Source organism: Psammomys obesus, unplaced genomic scaffold (assembly GCF_907164565.1).
Source record: "Psammomys obesus unplaced genomic scaffold, mPsaObe1.curated_primary_1811, whole genome shotgun sequence".
In the NCBI taxonomy this organism is placed as follows: domain Eukaryota; kingdom Metazoa; phylum Chordata; class Mammalia; order Rodentia; family Muridae; genus Psammomys; species Psammomys obesus.
Window position 1 is genome coordinate 1,090,044 of NW_026593931.1, and position 18,255 is coordinate 1,108,298.

Here is an 18,255-nt window from a genome sequence, read left to right on the forward strand (position 1 = left end):
CATTACTCTTTGACAATGGGTTTCTCTCCATCTGACTATTTGTTGTCTGACTTCCCCCTGGAATGCCAGCTCTATAAAGGCAAGTGCCACACCTAATCCCAGAGCCTAACACAGTACCGGACATACAAATAGGTGCTTACTGGTATTTGTTGAATGAATGAATGTGTGGATTTGCAACCCTTTCTTTCAGCTGGTCTGGTGATCTCACTGGGAAAGTGTCCAACTTCCCAGGAATGAGCTCAGCTTTTTACTCATTCATTCAGTCAACTAACTATCCTTCCAAATAACTCTATCCATCCACCCATCCATGCATCTAGCCATCCTTTCAAATCCTACATGTCCGTATTTCAAATATTTATATATACATGCATCCACATACTTATACATCTATTTATCCATTCACTCTCATACCCATTCATCCATCCACCAACTTTCCTACCCATTCATTTACACATTCATCCGCCCACTCAAACATTCATCCACCCACCCACCCACCCATCTACCCACCCAAACATCCATCCATTCACCCACTCACCCACCCACCTATCCATCCATCCTTTCCAAATCCTTCTTCTCTCTATATGTAGTAAAATATCACTACATCTATCTTTTCACCCATCCTTCTATCTACAGACTCACTTAACTATCCAACTATTCTATCCACTCATCCCCCACCACCCACATATCTATCCATTTTTCTGTTCTTCCATTCACCTATGCAACCGTCTACCCACACACATAGGCAGCCACACTACCACTTAGCCTTCTGCTCATTTCAACCAATCCCCAAGCAGAGACGTCCTCTTCTGGGTTCCCACAATGCCCTATGTTCCTCTGTGTCAGATTCAGTTCCTGCTGATAGGTCTCCATGCAATACTTTACTTTTCCCCTTATTGCCGCAGTGCGCAGCCCTCCAAACCAGCAGCCATGCTTCATCTCTGATGTCCAGAGCTTGCACATTGTAGGTGTCAGCACGTGTTTACTGAAGAGGAACATATTCCTGTCTGTATCTTCACCAATTCAGTATTTCCTACTGGACTGTGGACTCCTTGATGAAGGGCACCATTTTTTTTTTCAGTCATCTATTTTTGTGCTCATCTCCAAAATTTGTTGTTAACATGAAGCAGACACATATTTAACAAATGGAGGAGTGAGCAGGGACATGCAGAGTGGGTACAGAGAACGTAGATTCTGGTCCTGTGCTTCCTCGATGCATGCCCTGGGGCCCTTTATTTCTTAGCTGTGTGATCTTGGGCAAGCCACTGAACCTTCACCTCACTTTCCATATTTATAAGGAAGATCATGAGAGTGGTCACCTCCTGGGTTCTTATGAGACGATACGCACAAAGAACTTAGGATAATGTCTGCCATATGATGAGAGCTGTATTGGAATAAACCCTTTTCACTGGTTCAGTGGGACAAGGTATGGAGGGCACAGACTCTTAAACGTGGTGGGAGGAAGCTTTGGGCTCGAACCCTCCCATAGGAGGCCTTCCACAGCAAGCACTCTGACTTTTCCCAGTCACGTTGGGATTTCTGGCAAACTCCCAATATTATGTCAGGTGGTCAAACCGTGCTATGTGGGAAAACAAAACATGGGTGGGAACAGGAAGTGGGGAGACAGATGGGAGCAGTTTCCAGCGGGTGGCCAGGAAAACCCTCCTTAGGTGATATTTGAGCAAAGACTTGAGGCTGTGTGGTGGGATGAGTGTTGGGGGTGCAGCAGTCTAGAGAAATTGACAAGTGCAAAGGGCCTGAGGCAGGGGAATACCCAGCATGCTTGAGACCAGTGAGGAGAGCAGCTGAGGAGGAAGAGAATAGGCAAAGGGGAAGTAGGAGTTAGGGTCAGAACAGAGGAGGGCCAAGATCATGGTAAGTCTTGCTGGCTATTTCGATGACTTCACAAGTCACATTTGGAAAGACTGCAGCCCCAAGTCAAGGGCTGCTAGACTGCTGCTAGGAGGAGATATTGATGAAATGGGACACCGGGCAGGGGCAGATTCTGCTTGCAGGAATGTTGAACTCAGGGTCTGGGGCCCACGTGAATCCTGGAAAGCTGTCGTAGGGCAGAGGTAAGGCAGTAGGTGAAGTCCCACCTGTGGGGCATAAAAGGCAGCACATAGCCAAAGGCCAGGCCAAGGCTCTGTCCTTGGGTGGTACTGCATCCTGAAGCAGGGCAGGGAGGTGAAGTAGGAGTGCATGTTCCGGGCCATCAGACAGCCTGCATCCAGGAAGGCAGCTGCTGGAGGCAGACGGGGGCATGGACAGAAGGTCTGGGTGTACAGAGGACTTTGTGGACAAGTTTGCAGGTCCTGGGATATGGGGTGTATGTGAAGGGGGCCAGTGGGAGAGGACAAGGGCATCTCTCTACTGAGATGCTGCTTAAGTATGATTGCTTGACCTAGAGACCCATCCAGGAAATTCACAATGTCACACGATGGCTTGGTCTCCTGTGGCTCTCTCTCTGTTCAGAGGTGACAGATCTCAATGGCTTCCAGACAGCTCCTTCTCCTCAGATCTTTCCAACATGCTATATGGACAGGGCTTCAAAGAAGGTGGGTATCAGAGCTAGCAAGAGGCTTAGGAACAGAGAACATAGAGTCTAGCCAGGTGTAATAGTGCAGGAGGCCTTTCATCCCAGCACTCAGAAGACACAGGCAGGTGGACCTGTGTGAATTCCAGGTCAGTCCGGGCTACATAGTGAGACCTTTGCTTCACCCTTATTCCCGCCTAAAAAAACTTAGCGCTTGGAACACAACCTTGGCTTTCATGTTACTTCTATAACCCCTGCTGCTAAGACACATGAACCCTCAGAGCAGCTGCTCACAGCTTCCGGTGTTCCACAGTGGAAGGCTGGCCATCCAGGACTTTGCAAGGCATTCAACTTTCACTGTGGATTCAAGAAGTTCATTATTGGTGCTTTTTCCCCTTGGTGGGGTTGGGGAACATTAGGCCTCAGAGACAGACTGTCAAGATCTGTACATCAAGATCTGTATTTGCTGTATGTCAAGATCATACAGCAAATAAGCAGCATAATCAGGGCTGTGAGGAAGCTCTCCCCACACCCAGGTTATTTCTACTGCCAGCGCAGAACAAAGGCCCAACCGGAATTCTTGAGAGTTAGAGAAGGGTGTGGCCAGAAACCCTACCTGCCCAGAGGAGAACAGCTTCCTGCAGCGCAACCCTTCTTGTGCACAGAGACCTACCAGATCGGCAGTAGCCATGCTTGCTTACAACAGGGGCCCAGTGACACTGTTCACCCACGTGAAGCTTCAAGCCTTGGCCAGGAAATGGCACTGAAAACAGTGAAGGTCTTGTATGAATAAGGTGGGCAACTTGTCAGCCATTGTGACTTCAACATATTAGCCCCTAAACACCTACATGTAAACACCATACATGTACACACACAGTTGAGGGCTAAGAAACAGGTATACAGGGGACAGGCAGGGTGCGGCTTGCCAAGAAGGGTGATGGGCTACCTCAAGTTTGCTACTCAGTCATTCAGTGTCTCAGTTTCCTCCTGTGTCAGGAATAACAACAGGCCCTCTCTTGTGGGACAAGAGTAGCTGTGAGACACATGTGAATTGGGACAAGCACACATGTGGCATTTCTAGTCGTGAGAGGGGCATATGGTACCATGCAGCAAGCAGCTGAGGTTGGCATTGCCCACAGCTAGTACCCCGGTCTCACTGCCCTGGAGGCTCTGGTGGGAGACCCCCCCATCTCCAGGGGCCTGCTCTGCTCCTCCAGCTGCTGCCTGGACCTGCCCTACCATCTACGCAGTGGGCAGATGACATAGCCTCTACTGTACGGTAGATACCCCTACCCTGAGCTATCTCCTTTGGTTCCGTTGCAAACTGCAGGCAGAAGGTCCTCTACAGTGACATTACCATACCTGAATTTTTCTGCAAAGGACACATAATCAGGAGAGGTGACAGTGGGGCTCCTAGGAACCTTCCCTCCTGGACCATGTCATGCCACTCAGCCCTTTCGAATATCCTTCTGCTGCCTCCCCTTCACTTACTTGATAACACCCTGAGTTCTAGCCCCCCTCCCGAGGACAAGGAAGGCAATTGCGTACCCAGTGAGCACATTTTGACTTGGCTCACTGTGGTGTAGCTGAGCCCTGCCTCTGCCTCGCCACGCTGCCCCTCCCCTCCTCTGGTTACTTTCCAGTAAGCTCCTGCCAGGACCAGCCACATGGGGGATTCTTTCTGGGGGAAATCACATGGCTGGTTGTGGAGGCCAGGAAGGTGGCCGGCTACCGAGGCCCTCCCAAGTTTCTCTAACAATGCTGAGTTCTGAATGCTCCGTGCCCACCAGCTGTCTAGGGGACTTCCTGTACCAGGGGGTCATATGCTAACCATGAGCCACATGCAGCCACCAAGCACTAGAAACCTGAGCTAAAGAACTGAATTTTCATCATACTTGTTTGCAGTTTGTTCAAATAGTCACATGTGACTTATAAACACTTTAACAGTGTGACCATAAACACTTTCAGTTTATTTGATCATTTTGTCAATGGACCCCCAGCTTCACAGATGGAAAGAGTCGGCTGAGAGAAACAAAGTGAGAGCCTTAAAAGATACCCAGGCTGGAAACAGCAAGGCCAGGTCCAGACAAATGTACTGCAGCAGCACACACTGTGAATGGGAATGAGACCAGCACTCCCAACCCCACAGCTCACACTCGCCCTTGGATTGTGCCACCTCATGACATCAAAAGTATGCCAGGCGGGGCTCTAGGATATGCTGAGTTGAAGCTCATGCTTGCTTAGAAGAATAAGAAGGGCCCTGTTGGTGAGGGCTCAGGGCTCCCAGCCTGCCCTCTGCCCAGCACAAGCCCTGAGCTGTGAAGCAGCAGAAATCTGCTCCCCAAGTGTCCTCTTCTAGGTGGAAGACAATGTTCAGGGCCCCAAGAACAGATCAAGACAGGAAACCATGCCTGAATAACCCCCAAGTCCCCAGGTAATTAGAGAGTGCGGTCTTGGGGGCTGAGGACCAAAGCTTCTAAGATGTCTCAGAATGTTCCAGAACTTTTGGATAATATTGTGGAATCACTCATGGGATGTTTAGGGCTGAGCGAGGACAGCCCCAGACACTGTTGAGTCTGGAGCCAGCTTGAGTTCAGATTCTAGGGTAGCCTGAGAGCTGTGTAGCCTTGGGCCGCTTCACTTCCATCTCCCCATGTGTAAAGTGGGGAGGGCACACTCGTGACTAGGCAGGAGGTTAGCAGTTGTGGGGATTAAAGTGGGATTGTACAGTTGATGCTGGTATTAGAGTTGCCTGTGCCTCCAGAGAGAACAGTGTCTGCCTTTATCAACTCTGACAAGGGCCTTTTGACTTCTTCACCTGAATTTGAGCCCAAAGGCCTGGGGGATGGTGACAGGTCCCTAAAGTCACCTTCTTCCTGTATGAGTGGCCCAAGTCTCTTCTGAACCATATGTCCAGCCATTCTCTGGGCTAATCCAAGGCTGTCATGTATGCATGGGGTTAAGTGGGAAGTGGTCTTGGCAACCCAGAGCAAAGTGATAGCTGGAGACCCACAGGCATTGTCAGTCTCTCCAGGAAGAGCTGCCTTGTCCTGTCACTGCTTTCCACACCTCTCTTATCTTATTCCTCTTTCCCTGGACACTGTTATCACTATGGCATCAATGACAGGAGCTGGCTGAGCTCCTGTCACTGTATAAAGGGGAAAAACCATAGCCCTCATGTGTACTCTCCACCCTAACCATAGCCAGGCCCCTTCTGAGCTGTCCTTAGTTGCTTCTCTAGACCATTTCTAGCTCCCTTAATATCAGCAGCCTGGTTCTGTTTCCATCATGGTTCCAGCCTCTTGCCACAGTTTCCCATACAGCCTTTTTTACCACAGGGTAGGGGTAGGGGTCTAAGCTGGGCTTGTGTGCCAATCATGCCCTGCTTCTCCACCTATGGGTCTTTGAAGAAGAGTCTCTAGATCTAGAATAGCCCAACAGAGAGGCTGTACTCATTGTCTGTGCACTAGGGCTGGGCAGAGGAACCAGACTGAGACACCAAGAGAACCACTTTGAAATAGGGATGTTAACATGCAAGTCATACCTACTACATGAAAACTCACAATGTCCCTAATTCAGCCCCTTCAGACAGAGGCTTACAGGCACAAGCCACCACACCAGAGACTTAAACACAAAGCTTTTAGAAATAAAGCACTCAGGGGTCCAGGGTTCTCAGCTAACCCCAAGGCACTTTCCTCCCACAAGTACAAGGCCAGCTGAGCTACATTGAGATTATAACAGTAGCAACAACAGGCCCATCTTTGCTCTGTGACAGACCCTGATGAGGATAAAAGATAAGCTATAGACTGAAGAAAGACCTGCAAACCATACACCTGACAAAAACATCTGAGTAGATGAATAAAAAAGTACCCAAACCCAACAGCTGAAAATTAAGCAGCTTAAAAGTGGACAGACACATTCCCACCGTATCCACTGGGGCATATGGATGGCAGAGACACACAGGGAGAGGCGCTCACCTTATCAGCCACTAGTGGTGTAGCTAGAACCCCAGTGAGATATGGCACCCTCCCATCACAATGGCAGAAATAAGAGTCCGTGTTATCAGCAACTGCGGGCATGGATGTGGAGAAGCTGCACTCACAGATCGCATATGGGGGTAGAAAAGGGTGATGCCAATGCTGTAGTTCAACCTGGGATGTCTCCAAAAGGTACAAGTAGTAAAGGGCTGGTTCCCAAGAGATGGTGGAATATTTGGGAGGTGAGGCTTAAGGAGGGTTAGGTGAGAAATGTGCTACCCCATCCCTGTCTGTCACCATCCAGACATGAAGTGCACAGCTTTGCTCCATCATACATCTCACTGTGGTGACCCGAAGCATCAGGATGAACCCATTGTGGGCTGGACCCCCAAGACCATGAGCCAAAGCAGCCCCTTTCCTTTACAGTGGCTGTATAGTAATGATGCAAAGCCGACATCCCCTCTGCAGGATGTTTTGGTGCCTTATCATAAAGCTAAACTCTCAGCAACAGTATGCAGGCACTCCTGGCATTTATATGGAGAACCGGACATTCACACCTGTAGAAATATCTACATGCACACACTCACCACGACTTTATTTACGATGGCCCAGACAACCCAGATGTCCTTCAGCTAAACTGAGTGTGCTGCCTCTGAGCCACGGACTGTCACGTGACTGCTGAGGGGAAAGAACTATTGTTGCACATAGCAACTTGAATGAGTCTAGGAGATTATATCAAGCAAGAAGGGATTCTATAGGCTGCACATTTCACCACTCCATTTACACAACCTCTAACATGACACAATTAGAAACAGGGGTGGGTTAGTGGTGTGTGTTCTGGAAGCCCTGGGCAAGGCAAGGTAGTTCACAGTCCTCCTGCTCTGTATCTCTATGGTATCAGTGCCAGGGTTCTAGGGTGACAGCGTCCTACGTTCTACAGGCTGTCACTGTGAGGGAGCCTGACAGTGGGGCCTCTGTGTTCTTTCAGCTGCATGCAAGCCCATAGCTAGCACAGCATGAGCTTTAGTCAGAATAAAAGAAAGAGTTACATCTGAACTTGACATAAACAAAGAAAGCGTTTAAGTGTGTGAATCAGAAAACATTTGGGCCATACATAAATAAAATTGATTTCTTACTTATCTCAAAGTCAAATACAACGGGGAATCTCAAATTACACCTGACATCCTACTCCCAAGACATTTCCAGGAAAGTGTAGACTCTTGCCACTCATTCATGCTCTCTACAAACCTTTCTTGAGCCCTACTGGGCACCAGGCACCATTCTAGGCATAGGGGATTCAGCTGTCCTGACCCTCACGATGCTGACCTTTTAGTGGGAGGGAAAGGACAATAAAGGCACGAAGGACAGAATCTGTACAAAGACAGATTCAAATGGTGGGGGTTGCCTTGAAAACTAAAAGCAGAGTGGTATAGCAGGTAGACACTGAGGAGAGAAGTCCTCCTGAGAAGGGGCTGACATGAGCAAAAGTCCTGGGTGGGAGCAAGATGGTTGGCCTAGGAGCTCAGAACTAGAGGTTAGGGAGCAAGGGAAGGCAAAGTCCCTGGGAAATTTGTGTCTTCTCCTACCCCAACATATCAGACCTAGAAAGCCTTCTGAGGTCTGGATTCTCCCTTCCCCCTGTCCAGATCCCTTCAGCCCAGGATGTGGGCCTCTCCTGCACTTTGAAGGTGAGATCCTACATCCACTGTAAACATGTGGCAGGACTTGCAAGCTCAGTAGCCTAAAGACTGGCAGCTGGTTTCCGGGGAGGTGGGGCCTGGCCTCTTGGGGCCCTTGACATGCCACACTGTCCGCTCTCTCTAGTCAAGTATGCAAAGTGGCTTCCCAGCAGCAACAAAGTGGAGCAAGTCTTATCTGGGCCTCACCCTCAATGACAGGGGCTGGGTCCCTGTTGTCCCCCATGCACTGGCCTCGCTGCAGCCATGCCCAGAGCAGAAAGCCAGCCCCCAGGAGCACCCAGACCAGACAGGGCAGGGCAGGAAGGGACAAGACCAACACCCCTCGTGAGCAAGAGGTGACTCCATGCTCAGGTGGAATTCCATCCCCCTTAGCTCACCTCCCTGGAGCAAGGCACATTCCAGCAGAGCTGGCCTGTCCCAGTGGGGGGCCCGGTGTTCAAGCTGCCTGTCTGCTCTAGGCTCACTCCTCACTGTAGACAGGAGCTGCAGCACATCCTTCTCTGGGACCCACCAGAGTGACCCTGAACACTTCATGCTAAGGGTACAGCAAGGCCTCCATAGCTAGCAGGAAGGTACAATGTTATCGTGGGGACTGGGAGATACTGTCACCAGGACAAGGGATAGCAGAAGACACTGTAACATGAGGACCAGGAGAATGTTTCCTTCACAGTCCAGTGGGGTCCCAGGTTGTCTCTTTCCTGGTCACCTCCCAGACAGCCCCTCCCTCCACAGAGTCCTCCTGCCCTCTAACTCCTTCCCTGCACCCCTCAGAGGCCTGGTGTCCTTAGCAGTTCTCACGTTCCTCCCTCTGTGGTTCTTGGCTCCACATAGGCATTCTCCGAAGTTAGTCCAGTGCCAGAACCCTAGGTGTCACCACCGCTACACATCTAAGAGCCCTGCTGTGCTCCTCAAGTCCTGTCTCCTTTGTATAACCCAGTGAGGACACACTCCCGAACATAGCCCAAAGGCTTCTCATCATACTTCCCAAAGTCCTGGGGGTCCGCAACCGCTACCTGTATGGCCTCTCATTCCTCTCCACTCCGTGCCAGGGAAAGACAGGAACCCACACAAAGCACCCCATCGAGCTGCCCCTGGCTACTTCTGGTACTTTGGGCCTGTATTTGTCTCCGGCCTCCTCAGCAACCTCACCACCTGTTACCCGGCCTCAGACCAAGGAGCCCCGACTGCTGTCTTAGGATTTAACGTCTCCCCCTTCTAAACGCTGGGTATTAAATGCAGAGCGTTATGAATACAGAGACTCTATCACTGAGCCTGCTTCTGCTGACTGCCGTCTTCCTCAAATGCTTCTGCTTATCCCTCTAGGCCAAGCTAATGACCCCTTCCTCCTCTCAGCCACCTCCTGTAGCAGTTTCTGCCGCTGTGTCTGAGCATGGTTCTCCTACAATGTCAAAGGTTTTGCCCCTCTTTCTGACTCACACCAACTTCAGTGTCTTGAGGACATGAGAGATACTCCAGAGACACAAAGATTGCTGTGGGGATTTCAGGACCATACTCCAGTTGTCTCTCTCTCTCCAGTATGCTGTGATTTGAACCACCTGCCAGAACAAGTAAGCCTAGTATTCCACCATTCTCAGCAGAGTGGCCTGTGACATTAGTCTAGATATAATGTAGCCCCAACAGGTCAACAGGAGAGATTTCAATTTCCAGCTACCATCTACAGTTTCTGGCCTGCCTTTCTGTGACTACTTTCACCATAGCAGAGACCAAAGCACATCAGACCGCCATGCCCTGGCCACATAGCCTAGTTTGGGAGTGTGCTGAGGGCAGAAGCTTTATGCTTATCCTCCTCCTTTTTGGGGTACACAGTGGGTGCTCTTGTAGCAATAGCCTTTCAGGGGCCTGCAGGTGTGTGGGGTCTTTCTTTGGGCTCTTCTGCTCCTCTATTCTCTCATACCAGCTACTGACAAGCCCCAGAGCCTGTGGTCAGATTGAGTCTTGCCTCCACAAAGCAGTGTAATCATCAAGTCCATGATCCTTCCCAAGTCTCTCTACCCATTTCTATCCAACTGCTGTGGGCCTTTCCCTGCCAGCCATGTAGAGTCCAGTGTACCAGGGGAGTCCTGGGGAGGGGTGTGCTTTATAATCAGTAGTATCCTCTAGGATCCGGACATAAGCCAGGGTACCCAACTAACCTTCATATTCAGGATAATAGCTGCTTCCATGGGAAAACACCCCAAGGGTTCTGTGGTGGGTTGGATGAGAGTGGCTCCTATAGGCTCACATATTTGAATACTTAGTCACCAGGAAGTAGCACTATTTGAAAGGATTAGAAGGATTAGGAAGTGTGTCACTGGGGGTGAGCTTTGGGGTTTCAAAAGCCTATGCCAGGCCAAGTGTCTGTTTGTCTGTCTGTCTCTCCCTCCATCTCTCCTCCTTCCCTCTCCCTCTCCTGCCTCTCTTTGCCTACAGATCATGAGGTATCTCTCAGCTTGCTTCAGTGTACTGCCGTGCTCTCTGCCATAACGATAATGGACTAAACTGTAAGCAACTCACAATTAAATGCTTTCTTTCATAAGAGTTGCCTTGGGTCATGGCGTCTCTTCCCAGCAAATAGAACAATGACTAAGACAGGTCCTCATCAAAACAAGTGGGGAAAAAAATCCCTCCTTCTGTCCTCAGGCAGGCCCAGTCTGTGCTGCGTCCATACCCAAAGGTCTACTTGGATTTTGTTGTCTCTACAGCCTGTTTCCATGACATCTGCCCCTCTCTGCTCTGTAGTCAACATGCCTCTATCTAGCTGTCAGAGGCCCTGATCAATGTGTTCATGAGCAGAATGCCCACCTTCAGGCTCTGGAGTGCAGCTGTGAGGGATACCCGTACAGTGAGTTCCATGGTGAGAAAGCTATGCAACAAAGCCACATCCCACAAGAGATGAGGAAGGAACAAGAAGGGCATTTCTCTGAGGGTGGATATCATGGCTAAGACTTGGGCAAGGAGAAGACACATCAGAATATCCTGTCAGATTTGGGAACCCTACCCAGGAACCCACAACACCAGCCAGACTACACTATGCAACAGCCAGAGGTCTTATCCTTCTGGGCCTTCTCTTTGACTATAGCAGTGGAGAGGAAGGAACTGAGATGTCTACAGGATGACCCATCTGGACAGATAGTCCCTGAGACCATCCAATTTACCTGGATATCATTCTGAGACAGAGCAGGTCTTTTTCACTTACCAAGGCTGCTCAGAGGCTGTGACACACAGCATATGGCAGGGGCCTATGATGGGAGGGACACATGAAAGGGGGTACCCTCTCTCATTCTTCTGGATACAAGCCTGTCTATGCTCTCACAGTATGTAAGCCCCCACCACACTCCTGACTGGCTCCCTTTGGGTGCTGCAAGTGTATGCAACATGGACTCACGCCTGCCCTGGCTGAACACTGGGATAGTGGGTCTCAGATCCTAGAAGGGCTGCCTTCCCTTCTCACCTCAGCCCTGGCAGTACAGGAATGAATGGCCGAGCCAGACTGAGCTAAGGGGATCCTGCCACCGTCCCAGCACTGCAGCCATGTTCACATCTGCAGAAAACGCGAAAGCTATGGCCAGACATGCCTGGCTCCATCTGCCCCTTCCTTTGTTTCTTCACTTGTAAAGCATGGTTCCAGTGATACCAGCTTATGGGGACACTGTGAGCTGAAACACCCAGACCAGAAGACACATGATCCAGGGAGATCTGCTCCACCAGAACAAGACATTGCTTTGCCACTGTCACCAGGACTCAAACAGCGGACTCTTGCATCTGAGCCCTTCTGGGAACTGTCTTTATTCTTTGCTTCTTCCATTTTAAGAGCAGTTCTGAAGATGAAGTGATAGCACAGAAAACCAGAGACTTACACTTAAGGTCTGGCTATCCTGCTTTCAGAGCACACCCAGCTGCAATGTGCTAGTCAGGCCTGAGGATGGGCCCCAATCCCCACTTCACCCCAGTTCTGTGTCTGTGCACAGAGAAGGGCACAAACTCCTTCCCACTTCTAATCCTTCACAGGCCTTCCAGAACCCAGCCCAGCCTCAGCCCTCAACCAGGGACACTGCCCACTCAGGTAGCACTGACCTAAGTGTCCCTCAGTGCCTGATCAGGCTGCTGCCACATGAATATGTCTGGAGGGGGTTCCCAGCCTGCACTGTGGCCTTCCTGCATTTCAACAGTCATGGCTGGTCCTAACAGGACCTGCCTCCCTCTATTGCCCCAGCTCCTGGCTCCTTGTTTCGTTCTTTGGACTTTTAGTTCCATCTGCTTCTCCTCATGAACTGGGCCAGCCATTTCCCTTCCCTTCCCAGTAAGGATGCTGGAAACAGGAGAAATCCTGCCCTGCTCTTCTAGGACAGACTTAGATCTTGGTTGAGGAGACAGGAAACGGGTAGCTGCTCTGAGAGCTGGTCCATGTGGCTGCCTCCTGCAACTGCCTCAGTCCTTCCCCAGAGTCAGTTTATCCAGCTGGCACTGGAGCCCTGGAGAAGCACTCACAAGCCTCCCTCTTCCCTTCTTGAATGAGAAGCACCCATTTTGTTTTTGTGAAGATTCAGCATTCAGCCAATGAGCTTCATCTCATACACCCATGCCACCAGAGTGGAGCAGAAGGAAGCTAAGTGCAGAGCTGGGCTTTCCCAGACCCCACCCCTGTCACCAAAGACCTCACTGCAGTGTCCTCCCTGCTGCCTACCTTCCGGCCCGCCTCGTTATTGTGTAAGTTCATGAGGGTCCGGGCATTCTGCTTGATCTCCCGGGCATCCACGAAGACCTTGGCGAAGCCGATGCCGTAGCGGATGTCGGCAGAGCAGCCACCCCACTTCCAGCCCTCGTCCCGGTGGTACTGGCCTTGCTTCTCCTTGTCGCAGCCACAGTCGCTCAGGTTGCCCTGGGTGCAGGCAGCTGTGATGGCATGGGCCACACCCGCGGCAATGATTGCATAGGTGAAGGCAGCCTCCCGGCTCCCTGGGGGCAGAAGAGTGGAGAGAGCTTTGTAAGAGCTGATCTGGGGAGACCCTCCCATAAAGGCAGCTAGGGAGGAGGTAGGATCTGGCTCAGGAGAGACGCTGAGCACAGTGCAGCGGCTCAGTGTAGGGAGCTCCTTAGGGTGACGACAATGCCTGGGGCCCCAATCAAGTTCACCCTCACTTTCCTGCAGTCCCTGACACTCAGGAAAGCTGGACTGGGGAGGGAGGGGTTGAGGAGCTTCTATCCCATTTTCACCCGCTGCCTCTCCCAACACACCTGAAAGGATCATGTCACCTGTATGTGTTTGCATCACGGAAAAGCAACATTTATAGAACACCTGTGGGGTGCATGGCTGAAAGCTGAAGCTGGGGCTGTTAATCCCCGACCCTTTGACTCGACCAGTGTCACACCTGTCCTGTACTTTAGTCTCCTCAACTGTGGCAGTGACTAGAAGGGTCAAGAGTTTGTCTTCAAAGCTCTAGCCAATGCTCAGAAAGTAGCACCTATGGGAACAGTATCGCTGGCTCTCATGGTCACTGTTGATAGATATTACAGTGTGGTGCACTGTTTTTATATATCTGTCCTCTGCCCTCTCCATGGCCTGCTTGTTCCACTGTAAGCAGTAGAGGAGTCTGAGCACCAAGATGTAGCCAATAGATATGCTGAGTGGGTACAAGCTTCTCTGAGCCTCAGTCTCCCCTCTGCCAATTAGGTTCAAGTGTGCACTGCAGGGTCAAGGAGAACAGGACTTGCCTGTGATGATCCCTGAATGAGCACTGGGGCACTGAGGAAGGAGCTGAAGCTGGAGCCGATACACAGGTGGGGACCCACCTCAGAAGGATGTGTTCTGGCAGGACAGAGATGGCAAGGGGCTGCTGGGGAGACAGGAAGTGGTGAGAAGCCTGCAAGTAATCAGACCATTCACTCAAGCATCTTGGCCTCCACCTGGATCTCCCTCCAACCTGCTTCACACACCACCTGTCCTGACACCAATCATTTTGGTCTGGTGCCTTGCTTGGCTGGACAGAGCCAGTATTGCTCTGATTTTCACAAAACCTACCCACAGCATCCATATCTAGATAGGCTTATGTCTGGTTTCATGTCTGCCACTTGTTGACTGCTGTGGGAGAGTCCCTCTTCTCCAAGACTCCGATCTCTTTAGCTGTGAGCCTGGGATAATGCCAGTGCCTACCTAGGAGGGATGGAAGGGGATTTTGTCTGCCTTTCATGAGGGTCATGCAAAATGTTTAGCCCAAAACTGGGGTCCTCAGAGTGGAGCCCCAGTCCTTCCTCAAAATGGCAGCTCAATCCTGTGGCTTGCCAAAGACACTTGAGGCACTTGCTGAGTTCCCCAGGACCCTAATAGAGAGGCAAGGAGAAAGCCTCCCAACTTGCGCACTAACTCACTGCAGAAAACCAAACACACAAGAAACAAAACTCTAAGAGAAGTGCTGATATCAATGTCAACCCCTGAAGCGCTTTGGAGAAAGGGGCAATCAGAGGTGACTGCATTCCACTGCTTTCTCGCTGTGTGACTCCAGGTGAAGCACCTGTCTCTCTGTGACCAACCCCTCCACTGTTAAAGGATTATAACAGCACCTGATTTCCTATGGAGGTTGTGAGGGACAGAAAAGACCAGCAATGCTAAAGCAGGAAAAAAAGCATTGCAGACATTAGCCATTACAGCATTTATGGGGGAAAAGACTAGCTGGTCTTCACAGAACTGAAGGGGAAGGAGGCAGCTCTTCATTTACTTTTGCCTACATTTGATGAAGCCAGGAGCGCAGTCTGGCTCATCTGAGACACCCAGAGCAGACCTTTCACACCTGCCCCAGGCTACCCAAGAGCTGCATTGGGATTAAATCACTTCAGGAGACAGTGATGGTCATTGTTGTTAGACTCTAGCAGGTGGAAGGAACTATGTTCCCTTAACCAGACCTAAAGCACAATATGCCAACTGAAGGAAGAACAGGAGCCCCAGCCCCTCAGCCTTACCCTTCTCAGGCTTCTCCCTGTGCACTGGGGCCCTGTGAGCCCTTATCCTTCCTGTGGTAGCTTTTTGCTTCCACCCAGCTTGTAATCATCCCATTTTTCTTGAGTCTACTGAGCCACAGAGTGACGTAGGAGGTGAGCGATCATCAGTTACTGAAGACAATGGCTACACTGAAGGAAGGACGGCCATGCTTCTAGTTCAAGGTGTACCTTGCCATCATGGAGTCTGACTCTGGGACAAGTCAGCCCTTAGTGCCTACTTCTCTGAGAAGCAAGGAGGGAGAGCTACCCTCCCTTAGAACCGGTGCCACCAGGGCTGGGTGGTCTGTACCCATGCCCAACCCTCTGGGATTCTAAGAGCTCCTCTTGATAGAATGACACAGATCCAAAGATGTCTTCAACCTGCCGGAGGCTGGGTGACCTCAGGAAAGTCGCTTAACGTTGTCTATTCCTGTCTCTATAACTATCTCTAATCCACCCAGGTTAGGCATCACTTAGCCCATAGCACATACTTCAGTAAAGGATCAAGAGTAACACAAAGTTTGTAATTGATGAAATCATGGGCTGTTAGGAATGTGCCAAGACCCCCTCCCTGGCTCTCCCCTTAGTTTCCTTATAGCCCTTCTCACTCTATCTGTTCCAGGCCTCTCATCTCCACTGTTCCTAGAGAATATAATTTCCTTCAGTGTAGCAACCCATCACCAATGTCTGCCTGGTGACAGAGGAACGGAGTGCAGCTACGACAGGAGCAGCAGCCTCGGGGTATATCACAACACTTGAGAAAAGGATAGCTGCCCACCCTCAAGAGCAGCCCCTCATCTGGAGAGATGGCTAAGGAGTCAAGAGTGCTTGTTGCTCTTGCAGAACCTGGGTTCTGTTCCTACCACTCACAGCCACTTGTACCTCCAGGTCCAGCAGATCTGATGAGCTCCACAGGCACCAAGCACGCACATGGTGCTCATACATGCATGCAGGTAAAAAAATAAATAAACAGCTCAACAAGTGAGCTAATGACAGTACCCCAGTCTGCAGATGAAGAGACTGAGGCTAGGAATGTCTGACGAGGCAGGGGTGGAGCCCATGGTGAACAGGCTGCCTGGCTCTCAGCCCATTCTGCCTACAACTAGGGAGCCAACAGTCAGCCCTGGGTTCTGCAGACTTGGAGGGACAAAAGTGGACAAGGAGTAACATTTGTTGTGTACTTACTAGGTGCCAGACTTTTACTTAGGTCTCTGGGATATATTTTGCAACAGCTCCAAGGTAAGACAACATCCGATTTTACTGGCAAAGAAGGCTTTCCACCTTGATAGACTGGGGTGAGAACTGTGAGTCAAGGCTTTTGTTAGACAGCATTGTCCCTTAGCCTTGCCTCACCATCTGCCTTGTGACTGCATCTAAAACCTGTGGTTAGAGAGGGAGGCATCAGCTCTTCCTAGAATGCATTATTTCTGTCAAGAAAGGACATCTAGTTATCAGTAAATACTTGCCAACAAAGTGTTTGGTCAGGCCCTTGTGCCCTAAGAAGGAAATAGGATGACAGCAGATCCAGCAGGGAAGGGTCCTGGATCCCTAAGTCCCTTTCTCAAGAAGCCACCCAACGCTCTACCCATACGTGGCCTCTCCTCTTCCTTGAATTAAGGGTAGAAGGTAGAGGCTAAGAGAGAAATACCGATGTCACAGGCACAGGTATAGGCAGAAGCAAATTGAGTCACATGGTGTCCCTATTTGTGACCTGGACCATTCCCAAATCTTGATGGTCCACACTCTTCCCAGCACAGCCTGGAGAAGCCCTCACTGGAACACTTATTGAGAGCATCTCATTGTGCTCGCAGGATATCTGCAAAGAAGTTCTGAGTGGTTCCTTCAGCTTCCAAAACAATGGTGGATGGTGCCGGATGGCACCACATTCATACAGATTGTGCCAAGTCTTTAGAAATGAGCTGTTGGCTAGGCTGTGTCCTGAACACCTTGCTGTGGCTGATGAATTAAGGCAACCAATCTGTGAGGGGCAAGCTGACCTTGTTCAACCCTTCACAAAGGCAGAGCCCAAACAAAGGGTCCAGAAAACAACCCACTTTCCTCTAGCTCATGGTTCTTATTCCAGCCCACCAATTCACAGCCCACCTCTCCACCAAATCTTCCACATGATTGGTAAGTGGATGCCAGCTCAGCTGAAGCAGGCTGTGCCCCTGTGGTGATGAGAAGTCTTCATCCAAATCTTAGCCTCTGTCAAGCATGCACCCAATCTCAGCCCTCAGTGAACATTTTCTGAGCACCTACTGTGTGCTAGGCACTGTGCTGCAAGCTGGAGGAACTAAGATATGGGATTCAGGGGTGGCCCTGAATTGCAGGGAGACAGACAGCAGATTACAACACTCTGTTAGTTGAGGACTCCAAAGAAACAAAACAGCATGGTGATGGGAGCTGGGGGTGTCAGAATTTGAAGGGTCAGTAGGGAGAGGAGTCTCCAGGACAGGGGCACCTAGATCAATGTTCCTGGCTGGTGTGAGGTACCTGACATGGATGAGGAGAAGAGGGGACTGAGAGGGAGACACTGAGTATCAGGACCCTATCTTGGACAGAGCCTTCTGTCCCTAGAGTCAAAGAACAGATCCCAGAGCCACAGACAGAAGGAAGGCCTGCCTGGGGTCACCAAAGACTCCAGACACTAAACTCATACCAGTTTCCAGACCCCCAGTGAGGAATCTATTCCCTCCCCTTCACCTTACCCTCAAACATTATTAGCCACATATCAAGGTTTTCAACACAGAAGTCGGGGAAACCAACCCCAGGTGTCTTTAGCTCAGGCTGGGTGAGAGGGCACATGCCATCCACTCCCACTCTGCCTCTCACTCAGGTGGGTGACTCTGAGCCCATACTCTGAGTCCCCGAGCCTCAGTATTCCCATCTGCAAACAGAACCCAGGAGCCCCCTCCTCCAGGCTTCCCTGAAGACCAGTGAAGTTTCTCAGGAGCCTCTAGGAGAGTGTTAATGGGGTGGGGAGGAGGTGGGGGTAAGTTTTAGTGCTGAGATGAAGCCAGGGCCTGGTTGACGCCCTCTGTGTTCGGCTCCATAGCAGTCCCATGGGGACAGA

The 18,255-nt window shown here is 50.6% G+C and overlaps 1 protein-coding gene across 1 annotated transcript in view; it reads right to left on the reverse strand.

Moving 5' to 3' along the window:
* The window catches only part of Wnt7a (Wnt family member 7A), a 43,981-nt gene that overhangs the window by 13,623 nt on the left and 12,103 nt on the right, over window positions 1-18,255 (reverse strand). Inside the window, exon 3 of the mRNA XM_055617514.1 lies at window positions 12,895-13,166. Within this exon, the coding sequence (XP_055473489.1) occupies window positions 12,895-13,166 (272 nt within the window). The remainder of the gene's footprint in view (window positions 1-12,894; window positions 13,167-18,255) is intronic.